The following is a 25,903-nucleotide window of genomic DNA, read 5'->3' as shown; positions in this document are numbered from 1 at the left end:
TAAACCTTCCATTTTTGTGCAAAATCCCATCAAATCAATGCCGTAGGACCCCAAAGTTCACCCTAAGCTAGGTTAGGGTCCCAGCTAGGTCCCTGTAAAATTTCGTCGAAATCCGAGCGCGTTTGCCTAGCGAACGAACCGAAGCAATGTCGTAGTACAAATACGTATAAGGGGGGTGAATTTATCCTGGAACGGATGTGCATTGGCCGAATAGGACATGATTCCACAACGTGCCTCATCAAAAATCGCGCAAACCGCGCGCCCATCAAATTTGGAGTGCCAATATCAGCACCCAAAAATGTTTATAAATATGAATGTAACCTTGATTTTTCATTTTAATTAAGGGTTTCTTTTACCTAATTAGAGAGAGAGAACGAGAGGAGTTTTCAAAATCTTAATCAATTTTCCCCTTTGATCCTTCTTCTCCGGCAAATCCTTGCCAGATTTCGGCCAATTGTTCGGTTAGGTTTTCTTTTCTGGCCAGCAATTTTCATTTACTTGCGTGCCTACTTCTTTTGTTTTGTCTAGATCTGTTACTTTCCCCAAATCAAACCCTAGCAATCAAGATCTGCAATTTGAAACCTTAGCCTAAATTCCAGCCATCACTTTCACTTTGCAAACCTTTGAAAATCGAGCTACAAATCTCTTAACCCTAGTTTAAGTTCCGAAATTCCAGATTAAAGCTTGAAAATTTTCTATTAGTGCAGATCGGTAGCTTTTAGAGTCGAATCTATATTTTTCTGTGTTGATGAATATGTGGAGATGGAATTGAGTATATGCTTCAATAGAAGAGTTGAAGTTCTGAGAATTAACATCATTTGTTGAGAGAGAGCTAAAAGAAAAAAGATCAAAGAAGGAGTTTCCTTTATTTTTTTGGAGAAGAAGATGCAGAGATCAATCGCAAGCATTATCATTTTGGTAGCTACAAATAGAATCTCAGCTTAAGTCTTCTAAAAATAAAAGGTAACTTTTTAGATCTCGTGTTCTAGATGAATAGCATGATGCTTATCCTGTTATATTCTCTGTTCTTGTGGTTGATTTTTTTTTTATACATTATCTCTAGATCTTTTTTTAAAGCAACCGAGGATATGAGTAAAATGAATATTTTCTAATGTTGTTATTTATATATATCATCTTATAGTGTTGTGTTGTGTTTATTTTCCAAAAGATGAATGAAATTTCCATGGTCAATCTTTGTCAAATTCAGATATTCATAAACTAGCAAAGATTTGATTTATTTTTTTTAGGTTTTCTTCGGGGTTATTGTGATTCATCTTCTTGTTTTGGTCTTTGAAATGCTTGTAAATTTTTAAACTCAGCTTGTTGATTGACCGATTGATATCTTATTTGTGAAAAGGTACTTGAAATGTTTGTAAATGAGTGGAGACATAATTTCATAAGTTTTCTTCATTTCCCTGTAGTATGTGAGAGTGTAAACCACTTGAATAATTGTAGTATAATCGGGATTCTTCATGGATGCTAACTATAAGCTCGAACTATCATGAAATTTCAGTCATGTTTGTGAGAATGTAAATTAGCAGTTACATGATACGAAACATCGATTACATGATGCGGAGCATTTAATCATTATTTAAATCAAACAAATGCATTGGGTGCCTAATTAGAATGAAAGAATAGAATTGACCCGTCTTGCACTGTGCTCACCTGGTGAAACTCCAATTTTTATAATCAATGGTCAAGTTTTGATGTTTAAGTAGTTCATTTCACTCGTTTTGAAAAATGTATTGGAAAAGATAATTTGGATTCATTCAACTTGTGCTCATGTCATGATTTGAGTTTTAGTCACTTTTTTTTTAGCTAATTTTTTGAAGTTGCCAAATCCATTAATAGAATGAAATTTCATGTTGTCTTCAATTCAGTATCCTTACTGTTTGTATCTAAGATGATAACATTGCATTTCAATGATAGTGAAACTCCAATTTTCAGTCATACAAGTATGTTTCAAGTGAATGTGAAAACAATGTTTGGGTTGATTTGCATGTCTATAGTAATACTAGTAAGGTGTGAATTTTTCTAGAGAATGAAAGAAAGCATAGGTGAGGGATTTTTTTTTTATGCCATTTGAAAGCTCATTTATATTTATACAGCAATATCTCCATTTAGACCCCAACCCCAACCCAGTTTTAACCAAGACTTCTATGTTGCTAAAATGGGAAGGATTCCAGTTGGTCAAATGAGCAGTTGTTTGACAAATTTGACCTGTTGTTGTTGCTTATCCAAAATGGAGTTCCATTCTTAATCCATGCGCTTGTTGGTGAAGATTTGATTTTTATTTTTATTGCACATGTGTACACGACAGAGAACCCTTGTTTCTTAAATGAGTTGATAAAGTTGTTACAATCCATAAGTCAGCCCCTGTATTGCATAAGTTCAGTTCACAATAACAGCCCTTTTATTTGGCATAGCAGTCCCCTTCTTTTGTATAGCTGCTACCCTTGTTATCCCTTCAATTTTGATCCTTGTTACCTTGATTCAAAAGAGTAGGTATGGGTTATTGGACTCTAGTTCCTTTTATCTTGATTTTTTTTTTAAATAACTACATTTTGTCATACCCCCATTCATATGATTGATTTGGTTTGCTGTGTGATCATGCTATCTATATTGTGGTGTCTTTATGTCACATGTTAACAATTGAAAGTGTTGGCTGATTATTTTAGTATCATTATTCTAGTATCTGAAAATCATGTGGGTAGGATTAAATCTAGATATCTTATTCACATAATCATTTGAGATGGACAGTTGGTACTAATTGAAAGAATTTCTGTATGTTTGTTTCTTGATGAAATCTTGAGAGTTTATTTGACTGTCGTAAAATGGGTTTGGTAAACACATGAAGAGGAATGTGAGAAATGTTCTGTACATGTAGCAGGCGTGTCATAAGTTGAACTCGTGATTTTAGTTGTAATGAAATGTTATGGCTGGGTTATGAGTTCACATTCAAATTAGTGGACTTGATTCCCTAAAATCATGAAAGCAATTCTATTCGAAAAGCGTATTTGATCATCATGATTTGATATAATTTAATTATTTGAAAGTGAATGCTGTAAGTTGAATAGTTGTTATTGTTCTCATGCTCTGTTCCTGTGCCTTTATTGCCTTTCAATATATGGACAGGGTGAATCCCAAATTTATTAAGCCATTTTTTTTACCAAGCAAGAAACTAAGACATATCATTGAATTTTGTATTCAATTCCTGAATTCAATAGTGGGATCTCTGGATTTAAGATTAGGTCTATATTTTAATGAATATGATCATTTGTTTTTTACTTGATCTTTATTTTTACTTCTATTCTCATCATTGGTTTAAGGTATAGAATAGCATGTAAATTCACACCTATTATTCATCAAACCTTCTTTCCTCTTTTATTTAAGGGACTTGCTTATTCCATAGAAATATTCTAGTTATCTACCCCTTCCTCATTATGAAAGGGCGATGGAGACGTTAGTCGAAGCCCATCCTTAGAGAGACCTATCGATTTATGGTGGTACTCTCTCTTTTCATTCTTCTTCTTCTTTAGGTAGGGTTTTCCTAGTCACCCTTAGACATTAGCAAGCCTTGTTCATTGCAAAGGCGATGAAGGTGTTAGCCCAAGCCCATCCTTAGGGGACTTGCCTAGTCCAAATAACGCTCCCCTCTTTAATTTGAAAGACTTGCCCAGTCTTTTAGATATATATCCCTTAAGACCTTAGGTTTCCCTATTCATTGCATGGGCGATGAAAGAGTCATCTAGAGCCCACCCTTTTAGAGAGACATGCTTTGTCTCGTAGAAAAGTTTACTCTCAGGGAGACAGGCTATGTCTCATGCAGCGAAAGTTCTATCCTTTAGAGCAAGCTTTGTCTCATTAGTGAGTCTATCCCTAGGAGACATGCCATGTCTCGTTAGCACCTCTCTTAGAGTCGCTAGTCTGAAAGTCTTTCCATTAATATAGGAGCCTGTCTTTAGCTAGAGAGTCAGTCATTCTTTCAGGAGTCTGTCCTATCATCATAGGGGTTAGGATTCTGTTAGATTTATTAAATAACCGCAAGTGCACGGATCGTGTAAATACGGGTCGAACTTAGGGAAGAGAAATCTAGTTGTCAATCATATTCTTTTACCGATTAGAATACTAGCTATGATATAATGTTGCCTGGAATGGACTCAGGATTTCCGTGGACTTAAACCTCGGAGCCAACACTATATATAAGCGTATATTCTATTCAATCTAAGAATCAAATTCAACTAAGATCTTTTTTATTTAAAATCCTAATTTAGGCAAAGTGTACCAAATTTTAATGATCTATATTAACTACTTATCTAATTTAATTAGAAAACCAAATTCTAAGGGCTTAAGTGAATTGAAAAATTACAAAAGTAATTTGGAATATTGTAAAATCCTTAATTCAATATAAAAGAGTACTTAGGGTTAGAATCCACCATAGGTTTGGATAAAATTGATTAATTAAAACAATCTTAAATGAGGTTGGAATTCGATTAACTAGTCAATAAGGAATAAGATCAAAGGGATGTCATTCCTTATAAGTAATTAATGAAATCCACTCTCCAATTTACATTAATTATGTAGAACTTTATATTTGTTAATCAACAATCATTCATACGAAAGGGAAAGCCAATGACATGAATGATTGGAATTTTTCAAACACATAATCCTACACAATTTTTCAATTGAGTAGATTGACTTAATTATAAATATTTCTCCTTCCCCATGGCTTCAACTAAACCCTAAGTAATTAGGATTTAGTTGTTCATGGAAAATGGAAGAAAAACAAAAATAAAGGAGATAGAAAAGAGAAGAGATGCCATATAATTACTTGAAAGGAAATGAAACAAAAGCAAATTACTTCTTCACTAACTTGAATTGAAACAAAATTACATCAAATTGAACTTAAAATAAATAACAAAAATTAAATAGAACTTAGTCTTTTTCTCCTCCAACTTTGGCCAAATCCTCCTCTTCAAGCTTTAGTGTCACCTTGGATTGAACGGTGGATGATTGATCCTTGGTTGAGAGTAGAAAAGAAAAAGAGCATGAAAAAGAACAAGAGAGAACAAGAAAACCTAAGAGAGAGAGACAGAGAGAGAGAGAGAGAGAACTTGAGAGTGGTAGAAAAGTAGAGAATTAGAGAATGTGGAGAGAGAGAGCTTGAGAGTGGTAGAGAAGTAGAGAATTAGAGAATGTAGAGAGAGAGAGGAGAGAGTTTTTTAGAACAAGAATACATATATGTGGATCTCTTGACCGACCATCCTCTTCCCTTATTCCAATTCCCCTTTCAATAGCATTGTCATGAAAAAATTAGAAAACGTCTAAAACATTTCCACATGTTTCCTATAATTCCAATTACCATGTACTGTTTCTATAATTATATGAGTGTTGTTTCCAAAAGAGTCTCCCTTCAGCCACCTCACCACACAACAGCCACAAATTCAATTAACCGAATAATTTAGAAAATAAAGGCAATACGACAGCAGCTTCCTTTTAATGTTGTGCATGTGTTGTCCCCAAAAACAAACAGCAGCTTACTATTATATTAACCACAGAATGATGAGAAGTTGCTAATTTTCTCAAAAAATTAGAAAGGTATTCCACATGTTGGCTGGACTATAAGAAGGTAACAAACAGAGCATGTTTCCCAACGAGAGTCACTTTCTATGTCTAGAAAATATATGCAAAATGCCACATGTCAATGAGAAGAATTGTTGATCTTGCTGAAAATATCTCCCCACTTGGATTGAAATAGAAAGTGACACCCCTAATTTTGAGATCTTTTATCACACATGACCTACTTTCCAAAAATGATTGAAAACACTCAACCTTCCATTTTTTTTTATAAATGGTAAGTGATGACCCAAGTTACCCCCACATTAGCAACCGAATCTTGTATACATAAACACCATCCCAAAAGTAGGTCGGTCTTCACACAGCAACACCCCAATTGACCATATATGCATACTGTTTGTTTCCATACATATGCATGTTTTCCCTTTTTATATCATACAACCATGCAAAGAGAGAAAGAATGCGTTACTAAAAGAAATGGGCTGTCGTTCATGGATGGGACCCACTTTCTATAGTGTAAACTTCAAGCTTCTATAATCAATCTTCCTTGCTATTCCCATGCATGTACAAGTATCCCCTTTCATTATAACCAAACTTGTGATTTGTTTACAATAACTTCCCCAAGAATGAGTTGGACGAATATGCATAGATGTGGTCATTGCTTTCCATTGGCTGAGAGAGGCAAGAGAAGGTCGGTTCATGTAGAGCCAAAACAACCTCAAATGGGTCCACCAACATGGCCAAATCGCCCTTATAAAATTCGACCATTCAAAGTTGGGCGGCTCCACTTTATATTCCACTATTTTTAACTGGTTGCACCCCTAATCATTTCCATAATTTAATCTTAACCATTTAATTTAATGGGCTACAATAATCCGTGCTCTTATTTATTCCCATAAGCTGATCCTAGCCGTCCACTTAGTAGCCCATTATGTGAGTTAGGTAGAGCCCTAATTCATCACAATTCAGGTAAGATAATCCAAATCGTGCAAATGATGGGCCCGCATAGGTTGCACTTTCTAATTATTTTCAGGGAATGATTTAACTATCTTCTTCTTCTTGAATTAGCCAATTTGTTTCCATAGACCGATCCAGACCATCCATCTAATTAGACCATAGGAAGATCCGATTAATCAAAATTGTAGCCTATCACATGCTTACTTTGGATCATCCATTTTAATGGCCAAGATATCAACTGATCATTCCTCTAATCCTTTCTTCATAAGCTGATTCGACCGTTATATTACTCATCCAATTCAAAATCTTAGCAATGGGCCAATAATGGAAAGTTCAAAACTAAATTGAGATCATCTGAATCATTATCTCGGTAGACCATTCTCTCATTCGGTTAACGTCGAATCTTTGGAATTTTTAGTTGTAGCTGCAAAATGATATTTTCTGTGGAACTCCATCTCATTAGTTGTATTTTCTGTGGACATCCAGAAAATAACCTGAAACACCAAAAACAATGAAAATAGCTTAGTAGCACCGCTTTAAATGAGAAAAATACATGCTTTTAACCCCTACCATTTATACATAAATGTGCTCATCAGATTCTGTCCAACCTCTCGTCAAGTCATATGATTTTATCCATTCTTGCAAGGTATAGGATGCTGTCCAACCCTTGCAGAGTCGTGATTCTATTCAATTCCCCCGCAAAGCATAGGATTCTGTCCAACCTTTGTGGGATATCAGGAGTCTGTCCTACCCTTATGATGATTGGATTCTGCCCTCTTATGTCAAAAACAACAAAAAACACTTGAAAAATATCTGAAAAACCTAAAATTCTCAAAAATCTTGAGTCATTAAGTGTAGCTAGGAGAGTCTGTTTCCGAACTACGTTGGGTTGATCCCCTTTCCACAGGGTACGTAGTGCAGCTTGGGATCTTTATCCCAGGTCCAGCAAAACCTTTAAAAATAAACATTTCAAATCTTTCAAAAATACAAAAAATTCTTCAAAATCTTTTCAAAAAGATCTTCCCCTAAAGTTAGGAGTCTGTCCTAGATATTTGGGGTGTTTTAAAGTTAGGAGTCTGTCTTGTCTGTGTTGATATGGTGTGTCTTGTAGTGTAAGTGTCCCTAGAGTTAGGAGGCCTCGAGTCATGGTCGGTTAGACATTTAGTCAAACCGATGGCTAAACTAGAAAGTATTTAGTTAGCCCATGGTTTTCCTTAGGATGCACAACCTAGTTACACATAGGATGTAGGGCCCACCTGCATTAGCTTAAGGCTAACAAACTTGTATTAGTTAGGGCATATAGAGAGTCTTAAAAATTACAATTCACTTGAACTTAAGCAATCGTACAAAAAGCTTTAAGAACCAGTTGAGTCTAGTTGATCGAGTCTAGAATAGCGGTTCTAGATGGTTATGCATTGTAGTTTAGAATAGGTCATCGAACTACGTTGATTATGATTCTTCCCGAGGCCGGGATACGTAGAGCAGCCAGGATGGATGGCCATCTTGGTCCGAGTCAAGTATTGCATTAGAGTTTTAGGGTTTGTTGTGTCGAGTCGGTGTAGAGTCAAGTCGTGATGTGTGTTTTGTTATGTTTTCTTACTTTCATGTACAGACCCTATACCTTTAGCTGTAACATGCATGTGTTTGCCCATCAGAACTTAGACACCAATTAGGCATGACACTCATAACCTAACTATTCTTAGGTGACATTTCTTTTATTTCTTTTGCGTATGCTTATTATTCATCTCCGAGACATGCATGATTAGACAGACGTCTTTTCGGAGATATATGTTCCCATTTCACATGACTTTCGCCCAAAACTCTTCAAAATCAATAAATAAATGGCATAAGAGACCAAGTACTTGCACTTGGACGAATGAGGTGCTCTTCGGACCTTCCAAATTCGTAACCAGGCACGAACCTTCTTTTATATCTCTGGTTATCCATTGCAACAGAGCATAGTATGGGATCCAATGCCTACTTCCTTGGATGACGACTATTCTTTGTTTAAGATACGTCTCGAATCTGGGCTAGTCCCCGAATCGAGAGGTATTTCACTTTACATTGCCACTCATGCTGTGAAGGGCACACTTTTGAGAGTTCCTTGGTAGAGCTCTCCTTCATGTGGATGATCTAGAGACTTCTGGGGCTCGTCCCTCGCCTCTCTCGGATTGGGGTCCACAGCTGGTAGTTTTGATGATCACCGATCGACTAGTGGCTACTGTGTCCTTTTAGGCCGCAATCCTTTCTCTTGGAGTGCTAAGAAACAACCCACAATTGCTCGTTCTAGCACTGAAGCCGAATATTGCTCCCTTGTGCACACCGCTGTTGAACTATGCCGGTTGAGAATGTTATTCAAAGATCTTGGCATTTATCTACGCCATACACCTACTATTTGGTGTGACAATGTGATCACCATCGCACTTGCCTCCAACCCTGTGTTTCATGTTCGTACGAAACATGTGGAAGTCAATTACCCCTTTATTCGAGAAAAGGTCGTTCGTAAGGATCTTGACGTCAAATATGTGGCATCACAAGGCCAGGTTGTTGATATTTTCACTAAAGGGATCTTAGCCCCACAATTTCGGTTTCTGCAATCCAAACTGATGGTTCTAGATCGACTCATCAGTTGAAGCGGCGTATTGGGAATATTGAAAATGTTCCACTGGATAAAGCCTATCCAAGCAGTTGCTAGTTAATAGGGACCAACTCACTCGGTTTACATTTTATCTTTATCTTGTATATTATCTTCCAAGTTGTTATTTTGCCTCAACTCTGGCAAAATACAAATACATTACAACATGCTTTTGAATGAATAAGAAAAATCTACTGAAACTTCATTGTTTCTGCCTCTACATCAGGCAAATTTGGTTAATTTTAATTCTGGTTAATTCATTTTTTTGAATGTGCTATATCAACGATAATCAAATTTGTTTCGATTGAGGGTAGGGCAACCCACGCCTTGTAGCTACTGCTCTCGCTTACGCTTGCCCTCTACCTCCGCCTAAATTTTAACTATGTAAAATGAAAGGTCTCAAATTTTGGTTTCGATGATGTTTCGGCCACCACCGAAATTGAAATATTTCATTTCTGATAGAAATTTCGTCTGAAATCATGTAAAATTTGGGCGACGATATTTTCACCCCCTCAGTACGTATGGTCCCCCCTTATAACGGGAACATGGGGCAACTTTAACGCTTTTTGATGTCAAATCACATTAAAAGGGGGGCGAATGCGTACTGCAGGCGTGGTGAAAATATCATCGCCCTAAAAGTTTTGTAGAAATGTCTAAATTTTCGGTGGGAATCCTGTAAATAAGGGTGAAAGATGAAATTTCGGTTGAAATGTCGGCAAAATTTTGAAATTTCAGTGAAATCCGGTAAAAATTTGATTCATGGTGTATTTCGTTTCGACCTTGGCCAAAACCGACATATTTTAGCCACAATTTCGGTTTTCGGCTGAAATTTAAAACTAGGGTAAAAGGGAAGTCCCTGTTCATTTCACGAGCGTGATAATTGATTGTGAGCCCCCGGATCGATTATTGGCCAAAAATTAAATGTAATTTTGGGCCAATAAACAGGGCCTAAGTAAGACCTACTGGGATGGCGCAAAAGACAGTCCGTTTTGAAAAAAAAACCAATAAAACCAGAAGGACACTCCAAATCCGATCCGTCCGATAAGAGATTTGATCGAGGCTGAGACATTGGTGGATCCGATCCGAATTGGATCCGTTGACACCCATGGCCCGACTCTTCACAAATCAACACCCCCACGCGTTGATGACCCGAAAGAATCAAATCTCCCAAAAAAGGCATGAACACGACCACTCTCATGGATTCGAATTCGAGACAAACCGAGAAACCGTTCAAAAACCATTTTATTTCGTCCATCGAATCCCACGAATTCTCTATCTTCCTTTGGGCTCTCGACCATTCCTCTATCATTGGATTAGATGCCGAATGGAAACCCTCTCGCACTCCAAACCCTACCACTTTCCCTCACGTTTCCATCCTCCAAATAGCTTGTCGGATTCGTGGATCCGAATCCGAAGACGATGGGTCCATCAACGATTCATGGGTTTTTCTACTTGATTTGCTATCAATTCCTCTCACATCCATTTGGGAGCTGTTGAGAGACATGTTTGTTTCTCCCTATATACTCAAATTGGGTTTCAAGTTTAAGCAGGATTCCATGTATTTGTCTTCCACTTTCTGCTCTCAAGGCTGCGAACCCGGTTTTGATAAGGTAGTAATCACCCATCTCTTCTCCCTGTTTGATTCGGATTTTGAGAATCGATAGTGACTCCAAAACTGATTGTTGGAGTCAAATTTATGTTTAGATCAGTCTGGGACTCACAATCTGTTCCCAAAATCCAAAAGGAACAGGAAAGGTTTCTTGGGTTTGGTTGCAATTTAAATTTGCACTAAATTGAGCTTACCCATTTGTGGAACGGTTGTTATTCTTACTTGTTTTTGGTCATTCTTTATTTTTTACTATTTTCGCAAGTTCTATACGAATTTCTATGCTACTTTTATTACCATGGATGCATGATTTTAGGCCCTGTTTAGATTGGGAGAAAAACATTTCTTATAGAAAATCTTTTTCTTGGATTTTTTTCTTTCCAAAATTTAGAGGGAAATGATATGATTATGGTTAATTTAGATGAATGTTATCATAAATTGAAGGTCCCTTTAAGTGAAAATTCAATAGGGTTGGTTCAATTTATTTATTTTAGTGTGTAAAAAGGTTCGAAATTTTAGAAATATTTTTTCTTGTACAAACATTTCCAGAAAATTCCTGCAATCCAAACAGGTCCTTAGTGACATAGTTAGATTCATTTGCATGGATCTCCTTGATTCTTATGGGGGTTTGTTTATTTTCTTCTCACATGAATTTAATGCGTCAGGAGCTTCTTACAAATGTGGTTTTGCGGCCAAAATCGGTGATCCGCGATGTGGCTTCGGAAGAGCTGATGTGGATGTAGTATAGTTATGCTGTGCTGTACTCTGCACAAGGTAGCAGGCAGTCAGATGACTGACCCGGAGTGGTTCCTCCGGGAAGGCCCTCCGATGCTTAAGTCAGTGACTGCAACAGATGAGGTAATGCTATGTAATGAAAAGACTATGAATAGTAAATTTTGGGATTCGATCCTTATCTTAGAATATTTGTGGGCTATTTATAATGGGGGCTTGAGTATTGGATTACCCTTTTACCCTTGGGGACAGGTGTCAGCCTATGGTTGGGCAAGGCTTACACTAAGGCTTTCCACTTTGGGATGTAATTACCTTGTTGTCCCCTGTTGGTTGGTGTTATTGCAAGCCCGCCCTAATGCCACATGTTGGTTTACGATTGGAGGGTCTTTTTGGTCCCCATTAGTTGCCCCCCGATTCCTCAAGTCGATGTGTTTGACTTGGGGAAGGATTTTAGAGAGCTACCTTTGGTACCTAGTTCGTCCTATAGACGAACTGGATTTCAGGCGAGCTTCCCTCCTTGCGGCGATTTTTGTCTTTTCTGCACACTTCTGGATTTCAGACGAACTGCCTCATTGGGCAATTTTTTTGTCCTTTCTGCAAACTTGGTAACCAGTTCGTCCTATATTTCAGACGAACTGCCTCTTTGGGCAATTTTTTGTCTTTTTTGTAAACTTGGTACCCACGAACTGGATTTCAGACGAACTGCCTCTTTGGGCAATTTTATTGTCCTTCTGCCTCTCTGGGCAATTTTTTTGTCCTTTCTGCAAACTTGGTGCGCTATGAACGAACTGGATTTCAGATGAACTGCCTCTTTGAGCATTTTTTTGTCCTTTTGTGAAAAGTTGGCACCCAGTTCGTCCTGTAGACGAACTAGTTGTTGTCTTTTTGGACGAACTACCATGATTGGGCAGTTTTTGTCCTTTTGTGAAAAGTTGGCACCCATTTCGTCTATAGGACGAACTGGTCGTTGTCTTTTTGGACCAACTACCATGCTTGGGCAATTTTTATCCTTTTGTAAAAAGTTGGCACGAACTAGTCGTTCTCTTTTTGGATGAACTACCATGCTTGGGCAGTTTTTGTCCTTTTGTGAAAAGTTGGCATCCTGACAAAGTAGTCATTGTCTTTTTGGACGAACCAAGGTTGCCAGGGCGGGAATCGAAAGCGGGATTCGATTCGGGATTCGAAAGCGGGTATCGAAGGCTCCGGGGATGGTAGGAACCGGGAATCGTGGGTTTGCCAGAGAGTCGACGGAGATTCGCTGGGAGTCGCTGTGGAGTTGGGATTCGCTGGGGATTCGCAGGGAATCGCCTGGGAATCGGAGTTCCTATAAAGTGAGAATTGGGGTTCCCATAAATTGGGAATCGGGGTTCCGACGAATCCGAACCCCGATTCCCAATTTTCGGGGATTCGAATCGAATCCCGAATCGGATTCGCGTTCCGGGGAATCGCGATTCCCCGCCTAGAGGAACGAATCCTGCTTCCTTGGGACGAACTACCATGCTTGGGCAGTTTTTGTCCTTTTGTGAAAAGTTGGCACCCAGTTCATTCTATATAGACGAACTGGTCATTGTCTTTCTGGACGAACTACCATGCTTGGGCAGTTTTTGTCCTTTTTGATAGGAGTGCCATCATTATGGCGGTTCTCGATGGGAGCTGAAGGGACGCTTAGCCTCGACGTACGTGCTTTCATTAAATGTGCTGCGTAAGGTGAGGACACATGGCTCGATCGTGTTCGTTGGATTTGGCGGTTTCTCCTCGAACTGGTGACAGCTTGTCTGGAGGTCTATATTAAGAGGAGAGGAGAGTTTCATTTCACCTTTTGTTCTCCTCTCTTCGCAGTTTGCCTTCTTCTTTTTCTTGTCCTCTTTAGTTCTTGGCTTCCAAGTTCGTCTTATTTAGTTCGTCGACTACTTAGATCGGTAACGTCCTCTTTCCTTATTTAGATTTCATCGTTTTTACATTTCTTTATAAATATGTCGGGTTCGGAGTCCGGTTCGTCTTCTAGTAGTTCGTCTGAAGATACCGATGTCGACATCGTAGGAGGTGACCACTAGGCCGATGTCGTAGAGGAGGAGATAATACCTTTAGGGATTAGGGTTAATTCTCCTGAGCTTCTTGACTTAGAAGAGAACGATGAGGAAGAGGATAAGGGAGAGGATGGTGACCTCGACAACATCCAGGAAGGAGAGGCCTTCGAAGTGCAGGCCATAGCTCGCAGGGAGGCCAATCCCACCAATAACATCGGTGCTCTTAGTGAAGGGAACAAACTTTGTGACTCTAGGTTAGAGTTCGTCAGGGTTAAGTATTGCGTTCCTGACCAGTTCGGTCTCCGGAATGCTTTGAAGGGCGATAGGGCGTGTAACCCTTCCCCGAAAGACTTATGTGTCTATGAGGAAACTTTGAAGGGAGGCTTCAGATTTCCCATTCACCATTTTATAGCCTAGGTCTTGAGATATTATAAATTGGATCCGACTCAAGTGGCGCCGAATTCTTGAAGGGTTTTGATCAGCTTCATGTATTTGTTGAAGGCAGAACTCGAGAAAACTCGACCTTGAGATTGTTTCGGAGGTGTGCTCAGTTGAAGAGGCATAAGTTGGATGGTTGGATCTACTTGAGTCAACAGGCAGATGTGAAGATAGTAAAAAGTAAACCGACCTCCATCCATGGTTGGAAGAACAAATTTTTATTTGCTACCCAAGAAGGTGAGTGGACGGTCCCCACCAACTGGTCGTACTACAATACTAAAGCCCTTAGCTGAACACCTACCTTGGATGGTGAGGACCTCGAAGTCTTTGAGATGATAAAGTCGTATGGAGTTGCCACCAGGGGTATTCATTGGAAGGGGTTCATCATTGAGTAAAAGTTAGTGGATATCGCAGTTAGTGTCTTTTCTAGCGCACGTATGTGTCTTAGGGCGTCTTGTTCTTATTGCCTGTTTCCTTTGATTATTAGCTTTGCTGCTGATCTCCCATACTTTACTCATTTCCTTTCCTTTTGCATAAATGGCCTATGCCAGTGCGTTGGACAAGGTTAAGGCATTGATCCGAACTGGGCGAGGTGGACAAGCTGTGGCCGCCCTCAAGAGTGGAGCCGGACGAGGTTCTGACTCGGGTAAAAGGGCACTCAGTTCGTCAGATCCTCTGAAGGATCCTCGCTCTGGGAAGATGCTACGCAAGACCACAGGCGGAAAATCTCTGACCACTTTGAAGAAGGTCTTGCAACAAGATAACCGGGAAAAGGGAATCTCTTCTAGTACGGATCTTGAAGTGGAAGCTGATCCTCTAGGTATACCAATGGATATTGATCCGGTGTTCTGCCCAGACTGGGCCGTTCTGAAAGCTAACTCGGGCATTGGAAAACCCCGTGTTATTAAAGAAATTGTTTTGATGAGCCGTCTTCCAAAGGATATGGCTCTGGTAGCCGAGGAGCCATTGGAGACGAGCGTGGAGGGAATATGCTCATCTCTCTACGCATTAAACATTTGGTGTGGTGACTTGATTGATAAGTCAAAAGAGACTTCAGGGGCGATTACCGCTCTGAACTGTTAGATTGACGCTTTGAAGGAGGAGATCCGCCTGAACCAAGTCCTTCGGGATAGGGACATTGAGATTGAGAATTTAAAGAATTCTCTGGCCGGAGAGAAGGTTGGTCGCGAGGCTGATCTTGAGAAGTACAAGCAGCAGGTGAGGAAGCTCAACAGAATCAGGAAGGCCGCAATGGAGGCCAAGGAGAAAGAGTTGGTTAACTTGGCGGCTGAATCGTATGTCCTCAGATTCAATGAGTGCAAGGGTAAAGTTGCTGAGAAGTACCCTAAGATTTCCTTGGAGGGGATCTTTGTTGAGTTAGCCGTGGATGGTGAGAAAGGTGCAGGGGGGACTGACGAGCTGACCATCGAAGGGGTCGTTGAGCAGACTGTTGAAGCCTTGAAGGGGTTGTCGAGAAGGCCGCCGATCCAGTTACGACCGAGCAAGTAAAGAACCCTGAAGCTTGAGTCTCCTTACCATGCATTAAATGTACTCCGTTTGTTTTTGGCCTCGAAGCCCTCCGATGTGATGTTAAGAAATCTATCAATGGAAAAGCACTTTTTGAAAATCTTCAAGTGTCATATCTCGTCTTGAATTGTTCGGCCCTTTTACTGTTTGCTTTAGTTTATTATCGTGACCCGAAGTGGACAATATTGGTCCACCCGAGCTGAGGGACTTGGGTTTTTTCGTATGAATTTTATTATCTACCTCGCTTTAATCTCTGACCTGAAGTGATCTTTGAGTCTTTTAGAGAACAACCGAGGTGGATCTTCGAGTCTTTTAGAGAACAACCGAAATTTCGGGTGAAACTTTGCACTTTACCGAAACGTTTCGGCCGAAATTTCCAAAACGTTTCGGCGAAGTTTGGTACTTTTCCGACTCAATGTGGATTTCGTTTCGTTTTCCACCGAAACCGAAATATTTCGGCCGAAATTTAAAACGTTGGTGAAATGAAGTGTTCCCTTCCTTGTTTGCTTCTTGTCATGAGTTGGCACTTGGTAACTGTTGGAAGAGAAGGAGAGATGAGAATGGGAGAAGAAAGAGCGAGTTGGAGAGATGCTCCCCGTCACTTATGTATTTATATTAAAAGAGAAAGACTACAAAGACCATAATGCCCTTAGGCAAATACATACACCTTCTAACAATCTCCGTCAAGCTGGAATGCATATATCATACATTCCCAGCTTGTTACAAATATCGCTCAACTTAGCTTTACTTAAGGATTTAGTGAACATATCAGTCAACTGATCCACTGATCTAGTAAAAGCTGTGCATGTCTCGCCCCTTTGAATTCTCTGACGGATAAAATGACAACCCACCTCAATGTGTTTAGTTCGCTCATGAAAGATTGGATTTGTAGCAATATGAATCGCGACCCTATTATCACAATACAATTGAGAAGCAGAGGAAGGAGCGATACTGATCTCCGACAAAGAGAGTGCGACTAGATTAGTTCTCCACTCGTGTGAGCCATTGCCCTGTATTCGGCTTCTGCACTGGATTTTGCTTTGACATCCTGTTTCTTGCTTTGCCATGACACTAAGTTACCTCCTACGAAGGTGCAATATCTAGTGGTTGATCTCCTATATGCCGGAGATCCTGCCCAATCTGCATTAGAGAACCCTTCTATCTTCGTATGACCATGCTTCTTAAATAGTAGGCCTCTTCTTGGAGGGCCTTTCAAGTACTTGAGAATCTGAAGCATCGCGGCCTAGTGAGAGGTTTGAGGGGAGCTCATATACTGACTCACTACCACGACAGCAAATGAGATATCGGGGCGAGTGACTGTGAGATATATAAGCTTGCCAACCAACCTCTTGTATCTGCCAGGGTCATCTAATAAGTCACCCTTTTTTGAACGAAGTTTCACATTAGGGTCCATGGGCACAACAGCATGTTTCACCCCCAAGGTAACCTGTCTCATCTAATAAATCCAACAAGTACTTTCTTTGAGAGAGAGGCCCCTAATGGAGTAGGCTACCTCAATCCCAAGAAAATACCTCAAGCGACGCAAATCTTTTGTGGAAAACTCTTTCTGCAAGAGGTCCTTAAATTTCTGTATACCCACTGAGTTACTGTTAGTAATGACAATGTCATCAACATATACTATCAGAAGAACACAACCAGCCACATCATTCCAAAAAAAGGAAGAAAAAACACAGCCATCCGCAGATTGATGACTGAAAACAGAGTTATCGACGGCGTATTGTTTTATGCCAAAACGCATGACAGCCTCATTGAATCGCCAAAACCATGCCCGAGGAAATTGTTTTAAGCCATAAAGAGATTTTCACAAGCGACGTATGGAGGAGGACATCTCCTCATGAGCAACTGTAACGACTCGGATTTTCGGACACAATTTTTTTTTTATCCGGATCTCTACCCAGAAGAAACAAGCTAAAACTCATTAGATGAAACAAGTACTACTATCTTCTTCCCTTTGAACTTATAAACTACAAACATAAAAATTAAATAGTTCTACTGACATCAAACATAAAAAAAGTGACATATCAAGACGGGATATTCCGTCAAGGCCACATAGCTAAACCAACCACTCCGTATACTCCTCTTTACGCTTCCCCATTTATTCTCGTTGTCGTCCGTTGTAGCAAAACTTGTGGGGGATTTTTGGTATTAGTTTAAAGAACTATGTAGATTCATTCGGTATCCTAAACTAATACAAGTAAACAATTCTTGAATTAAGGTGTATAATTTGAATTCATTAGTAAACATGTATTAACAACAATTTCTAAAAGAACCTGGAATATAAATAAGGAAACATGCAATAGTATCCGTCAACGGGAATCAATTGATCTAATAGAACATACAACATTTAACATTTATGAGACTTATGTTTATTATTAATGATGAAGTATGAGACAGTTCTCCCAAGGTACTTGAGCTCCCTAATAGCCTATTGCCTTGCCCACTAATACGTTCCATTACCCCTGCTTAAAGGTAGTGGGCATGGGGGACTTTTTACGATGCGCCTACTGGCCGCTCCGCCTCTTGACATCATGGTCTAAGATGATGCATTTACCGCCAAGAGGGTGCGCTAAAACCCAAGGACGGCTTGGAATTTAATTATTCCTGGACGACTCCTCCTGCGCCAAAACCACCATAATCCTCATGCTCATGCATTTATTAGTCTTACCAGTGTACCGATAAAAACAAATCCCACATTTTCCAATCATTTTTTTTCATTTCAGTTTAAGCAATTTTCTTGCTTCTACATTTCATTCCAACATAATAACCTGATATCCATACGTCACAAGCTACGACATAGTAGGAATATGAGAATAAACTTGCATAATAAACTGATTGTAAATCAATAATTTCTACTTTATCACTATCATAAACAAACCTCATGCTTGCTAAGGAATTTTCTTCATACACATTTAAGTCAACCATTGTTTAAGGTATAAGACTAGGGTACCGTCCCCTACCTTGAATCTAAACTTGAGTTATGAGAATGACTGAAATTTCTCTAAGTGAGAAGAGAATGAGAACAACCTGAAAAATATAAAGAATCATATATGTCAAGTTTTCTCCAAGTTCCTAATTTTCTTCTTAGGTTAAATTTTGAAGGTCGTTGATACCTTAATGTCCTTTTACACTTTTACCATAGACTATTGTTTGTCTTTTGAAGGCTTAAAGTTCCAATTTGTTTTGATTTACACCAAGCCATTAATTGTATGTATATAATTGTTACTTACCTTTGGGAATTATACATATGTGAAATTTTCATATTCAAATGTCACATATGTTTGAGAATAATATGTGAACTATCATTTTTCCTGTCCTATTTGATATATGCGACTATTACATGTGTTTGGGAAGTGGTGCCTATGTGAGCATTTCATTTTTACTTATACGTACAACTGTTTCATGTTTTTTTAAGGATAATATGTCTATGAAATTCAAAATTTTTATATGTATTCACTACTGTTAACACACACATACTATCACATATATGTGTGTGTAAATAAAATTTAATAATTTATTTCATATGTCTATACTCTTGGGGTACATATGTGAAAAATCATCTTTTTCTTAGGTATATGCGATTGTTATATATTTTTGGGAGTATGACATATTAAAATCACCCTTTTATGGATATATATATATATATATATATATATATATATATATATATATATATAGAGAGAGAGAGAGAGAGAGAGAGAGAGAGAGAGAGAGAGAGAGAGAGAGAGAGAGAGAGAGAACGGTTCCTACACACGTGTAGATAAGTTATCTACACACTACCTTAAAATACAGTGGGGGCCACATTATTTGGGTGATCCAAACCATTCATTTTTAAGGCCCTCACATAGATAGGGTGTCCACAAAAAATCAGATCCATAGGATCATCCTAACCATTCGAACTGTGGAGGCAAAAAATTGACTAATTTGTGAAGGTTTAAAGACATCCATTTTACCTCCACAAATCGTAGGGTTGGGAATGTGGGCCCCCACTGTATTTTAAGCTAGTGTGTAGAGAGCTCTCTACACATATGTGTAGGAACCGTTCTCTCATATATATATATATATATGTATATGTATATTACATATTATCTTGATGCACTCTCCCTAAAAGGGGGGATGGGAATCCAAATTTGGGGATTCATAGTTTCTCCTAAATGGCTTTGAAAAAAACCCCAAACTTATTATTTTTGGTAAATCTGAAACTTACTATTTATAGTAAATCCGAGGCTTACTATTTATAAGTAAACTGGAAACTTACTATAAATACTAAATCCGAAAATTTACTATTTATAGTAAAAAGAAAATTTTCTATTTTTTTTTAAAAAAAATTTATTTAAATAAATTGTCTTAGAAATTTCAGATTTAAATGATAGTTGTGTGTATGGGTTACCCTGAAGATTTGAGCATAAATTCATGCGAAATTTCATGGATTCTATAGATTCATTTGAAATTCACAAAGGTTGCTTAGAGAAACCCTAACTTGTGAAAATCCACATAACCTAAAGCCCTAACATACAAAAAGTAAAACAAGGTGTGTATATACCTTTTTAGATGATGAAAACCCTTTTCTTTTTTCTTTCTCTTCTCTTCCTTTTTCCTTCTTTCTTCTTTCTCTCTTTCTTTCTCCCCCTCTCTCGTTTTTTTCCTAAAGGTGAGTTGTGCGCATGTTCCTCCCTAATATGGGAAAACGTGAGCACTTCCCTATTTTTGTGAGGATTGGTAGTTGTATTCAATTTCCTCTCTTATTTCATCCTGTGTCACAATCCTATTGCTTTGCAATTTCTCAAGATCCTAAATTTTAGGATTTAAAGTTTCAAATTTACTTTTTTTTTGTGAAGTGGGACCCACTTACTATTTATAGTAAGTGCGGACTTACTATTTATAGTAAGTGCAAAATCCGACGGTCATAAATGCTCAAAGTTTAATTAGACTTGGTCGACCGTTGTTCAAGAGAAATTTGTGGACAATATTTACAAAGAAAAAAATTAATCGCAATAAAGACCCTAGTGGGGTCGGTCTTTACATTCTACGCCCCTTAATTCCCGAAATTCAACTACTTTTTTTTTTGGGTCTTGATAGTTTTTCACAATTAAGGATTACTTATAATTAACACGACATAAAAATCAAAACAAAATCAACCATAGAGAATCAATTATGAGGATAATTTGTAGTCATGAACAAGGTCGGGTTTAAGGAGAGAAACAATTTATTATTATTTCAGTTTTAAGTATCACACGTCAACAAGTTATATAAAATTATTAACATAACTAATATAGACAAATACCGGGTATATGATCAGTATACGCCTCTGGGTTAAAAAGTCTTATCTACCCATCTTATGACGTACCCATGCTCACAACGAATCAAGCACTATCAACGCGTTTGAGTCCACGATACCGTCCCATACTAGCATAGCCAACCCTCACCTACTAAGTGTTCCTGGTTCGCCTAAATCGCCCTTGGAGTTCTCACCTAAACTTTTTGTCTTCCACCACACAATTCGCTCACACGTCAACCAGGCATCCCCGATGCACGTGAGTCCATTAAGTGGTTTCTTACAACACAATTAACTCATGTGCCCGGTACACACAAATATGTTGTGTTGTTTCCTAATTGCTCCTTGCCTGCATCTACCCTTCCTATGATGTACCCAAACTCACAGGCGCACCTATGCTTTGATACCAAATGCAACGACCCGGATTTTTGGACACAAGTTTTTTTTTATCCGGATCGCTACCCAGAAGAAACAAGCTAAAACTCATTAGATGTAACAAGTACTACTACCTTCTACCCTTTGAACTTATAAACTACAAACATAAAAATTAAATAGTTCTACTGACATCAAACATAAAAAAAGAGACATCAAGACGGGATATTTCGTCAATGCCACATAGCTAAACCAACCACTCCGTATACTCCTCTTTACGCTTCCCTATTTATTCTCGATGTCGTCCATTGTAGCAAAACCTGTGGGAGATTTTTGGTGTTAGTTAGATTCATTCGGTATCCTAAACTAATACAAGTAAACAATTCTTGAATTAAAGTGTATAATTTGAATTCATTAGTAAACATGTATTAACAACAATTTCTAAAAGAACCTGGAATATAAATAAGGAAACATGCAATAGTATCCGTCAACTGGAATCGATTGATCTAATAGAACATACAACATTTAACATTTATGAGACTTATGTTTATTATTAATGATGAAGTATGAGACAGTTCCCCCAAGGTACTTCAGCCCCCTAATAGCCTATTACTTTGCCCACCAATACGTTTCACTACCCTTGCCTAAAGGTAGTGGGCATGGAGGACTTTTTACGATGCGCCTACTGGCCGCTTCGCTTCTTGACATCATGGTCTAAGATGATGCATTTACCGCCAAGGGGGTGCTCTAAAACCCAAGGCCGGCTTGGAATTTAATTATTCCTAGACGACGACTCCTCCGCCAAAATAACCATAATCCTCATGCTCATTCATTTATTAGTCTTACCAGTGTACGGGTAAAAACAAATCCCACATTTTCCAATCATTTTTTTCCATTTCAGTTTAAGCAATTTTCTTGCTTCTATATTTCATTCCAACATAATAACCTGATATCCATACGTCACAAGCTACGACATAACAGAAATATGAGAATAAACTTGCATACTAAATTGATTGTAAATTAATAATTTCTACTTAATCACTATCATAAACAAACCTCATGCTTGCTAAGGAATTTTCTTCTTACACATTTAAGTCAACCATTGTTTAAGGTATAAGATTAGGGTACCGTCACCTACCTTGAATCCAAACCTGAGTTAAGAGAATGACTTAAATTTCTTTAAGTAAGAAGAGAATGAGGACAACCTGAAAAATATAAAGAATCATATATGTCAAGTTTTCTCCAAGTTCCTAATTTTCTTCTTAGGTTAAATTTTGAAGGTCGTTGATACCTTAATGTCCTTTTACAGTTTTACCATAGACTATTGTTTGTCTTTTGAAGGCTTAAAGTTCCAATTTGTTTTGATTTACACTAAGCCATTAATTGTATGTGTACAAATGTTACTTACCTTTGGGAATTATACATATGTGAAATTTACATATTCAACTGTCCCATGTTTGAGAATAATACTTATGTGAACTATCATTTTTCCTATCCTATTTGATAAATGCGACTATTACATGTGTTTGGGAAGTGGTGCCTATGTGAGCATTTCATTTTTACTTATACGTACAACTGTTACATGTTTTTTTTAAGGATAATATGTCTCTGAAATTCAAAATTTTTGTATGTATTCACTACTGTTAAGTTAACATACAAATACTATCACATATATGTGTGTGTAAATAAAATATAATAATTTATTTCATATGTCTATACTGTTGGGGTACATATGTGAAAAATCATATTTTTCTTAGGAATATGCGATTGTTATATATTTTTGGGAGTATGACATATTAAAATCACCCTTATATATATATATATATATATATTTATAGCAGAAGAGAAAAGGAGAGAGAATTATTTGAATTTCTCCCAAAATTCTAATAGAATTACACATCACTTTTTTTACTTTTTTTTAACAAAGGCACCCATTCAACCCTCATATTTTCAATCCTACCCCCTCCTTTATGGTTTTTAACAAAGGCACCCATTAAAGCCACATAATTTCAATCCTACCCCCATCCTTTATGCTTTTTTAATAAAGCAAGTGGACAAAGTCAACATATTCTATGCAAAATTACAGATTGGGGGCTGACGTTACATAATACTACGGATATTTGTTAACATATTACATAATACTACGGATTCAAGACACCTTGAAAAATATTGACGAATTCCGGGCACCTTAAGAGGAACAACATCTTATGGAAAGCTCTATAGATTGGAGGGCTACGATCAGCCTATGGAAATGATTTTACGGGCACAACCGATATATGTTGTGCTCCATCACATGGACGGTTTGGATCAACCTATGATGTGGTCCGTACAGTTCTTTGTCGATTTGTGTGTGTGTATTACATATTATCTTGATGCACTCTCCCTAAAAGGGAGGATGGGAATCCAAATTTGGGGATTAATAGTTTCTCCTAAATGGCTTTGAAAAAAAACCCAAACTTATTATTTTTGGTAAATCTGAGACTTACTATTTATAGAAACTGGAAACTTACTATAAATAGTAAATTCGAAAATTTACTATTTATAGAAAATCTGAGATTTTTTTAAAAATTTTGGGAAAAATACACTTAGACCCCCTCTGGTTTCTGACACATTCAACATAACCCCAAAAGTTTGGAAGGTTACAAGTAGACCCCCGTGGTTTCATTGGGTTTTTTTAACTGGACGGAGCTGACGGCGTGGGGGAAAATACCAAAATGCCCTCGTCTTCCCCAATTGAAAATTAGGGTTTTCATACTTGAAAACTAAAAATTGGGGTTTTATTTGTCTTCATTCACGTCATTATAATGATTTGCACAAAAACCCTAATGTTTTAGGGCTTTATTTTTTTATTTTTATCAAAGGTTTTTTTCTTGAAATGTGGGTTTGATGTAGCCATGGGGTGGGGTTTGATTGTCTGTAGTGGAGGTGGCGGTGGTTGCCGGAGATGGCGACAGTGGCGGTGGCCGGAGGGGCGACGACGGCGGTGGGAAATTGCGTAACCCTAATCCCTTTGCAAATGAGGGTATTTCTGTCCTCAAAATATTAACCATGGTTAGTTTTAGTCTTTCCGTCAGGTTAAACTGACGGACAGTTGACGGAGGGGGTGTACTTGTCACGTTTTGAAACCACAGGGGGTCTACTTGTAACTTTTTAAACTTTTGGGGTTAAGTTGAATGTGTCAGAAACCACAGCTAAGTGTATTTTTCCCTAAAATTTTATTTAAATAAATTATCTTAGAAATTTTAGATATAAATGATAGTTGTGTGTGTATGGGTTACATTACAACTTTAAAGATTTGAGCTTAAATTCATGCGAAATTTCATGGATTCTATGGATCCATTGAAATTTACAAAGGTTGCTTACATAAACCCTAACTTGTTAAAATTCACATAACCTAAAGCCCTAACTTACAAAAAGTAAAACAAGGTGTATACATACCTTTTTGGTTGATGATGTTGCAAGAGAGATTAGAGAGAAAGAGAAAGTGAGTTCGGCATCTCCCCCTCACTCATTTATTAATAATAATGAAAAGAGAAGTACAATGACCAAACTGCCATAGACTTATAAGCTTATTCTAACACTCCCCCTCAAGCTGGAATATATAAATCATACATTCCTAGCTTGTTACATATATCCCTCAGCTTGGATTTATTCAATGGTTTTGTGAACATATCTGCCAACTGTTCTACAGAACGAGTGAATACAGCGCGTATCTCCCCTTTCTGAATTCTCTGACGAATGAAATGATAGTCGACTTCGATATGTTTAGTTCTCTCATGGAAGACAGGATTTGTCGCAATATAGATGTCTGCCCTGTTATCACAATATAATCTCAGTTAAGAGTGACCTCAACCAAATAATCTCAGTCGTAGTATGCGCCATGGCTCTATATTCTGCCTATGCACTTGATTTCGTAATGACATCCTGTTTCTTACTTTTCCATGAAACTAGGTTTCCTCCAACAAAGGTATAATACCCAGTAGTCGATCCCTATCAGCAGGAGATCCAACCCAATCAGCATCCGAGAACCCCTCAATCCGTGTATGACCATGCCGTTTGAATAGTAATCCTTTCCCTGGAGCACCCTTAAGATACTTGAGAATTTGAACCACTGCGTTCCAATGAGATGTGCGAGGAGAGGTCATGTACTGGCTAACTACTCCAACGGCATAGGATATATCAGGACGAGTAACAGTAAGGTATATGAGCTTGCTCACAAGTCTTCTATACCTATTAGGATCTTTCAACAAATCACCCTCTTCTGGAACCAGTTTCACATTTGGATCCATGGGTGCAGCTATTGGTTTCACACTAAGATTTCCTGTCTCTTCTAGCAAATCAAGAACATACTTCCTCTGAGATAGAGATAAACCACGAGGGGAGTACGCAACTTCTATCCCAAGAAAGTATGGGACGTCCCAAGTCCTTTGTTGCAAATTCTTTTTGTAAGAAGTCTTTCAATTTTTGAATTCCCCCTGAGTCACTGCCTGTAATAATGATGTCATCGACGTATGCAATCAACATAATGCATCCTGTTGAGGACTGATAGCTGAATACTGATTGATCTATAGCACACTGTTTGAGACCAAACCTCATAACTGCCTCACTAAATCTACCAAACCAAGCACGTGGTGACTGCTTTAACCCATAAATCGCTTTTCTGAGGCGACAGACAGATGAGGACAACTCCCCCTGAGCAACGTAACTTGGCGGTTGCTCCATATAGACCTCTCCAAGGA

At 38.2% G+C, this 25,903-nt stretch overlaps 1 protein-coding gene across 1 annotated transcript in view; it reads left to right on the top strand.

Moving 5' to 3' along the window:
* Positions 1 to 10,198: 10,198 nt before the first annotated feature.
* The window catches only part of LOC143885387 (3'-5' exonuclease domain-containing protein), a 68,793-nt gene continuing 53,088 nt past the window's right edge, over positions 10,199 to 25,903 (top strand). Inside the window, exon 1 of the mRNA XM_077389537.1 lies at positions 10,199 to 10,779. Coding sequence (XP_077245652.1) covers positions 10,348 to 10,779 — 432 coding nt within the window. The 5' untranslated portion in view covers positions 10,199 to 10,347. The remainder of the gene's footprint in view (positions 10,780 to 25,903) is intronic.

This window comes from Tasmannia lanceolata, unplaced genomic scaffold, assembly GCF_043159265.1.
Source record: "Tasmannia lanceolata isolate RefF3 unplaced genomic scaffold, GAP_Taslan_0.1 ptg000008l, whole genome shotgun sequence".
Taxonomy (NCBI): Eukaryota; Viridiplantae; Streptophyta; class Magnoliopsida; order Canellales; family Winteraceae; genus Tasmannia; species Tasmannia lanceolata.
This window is presented reverse-complemented; position numbering and strand designations above follow the sequence as displayed.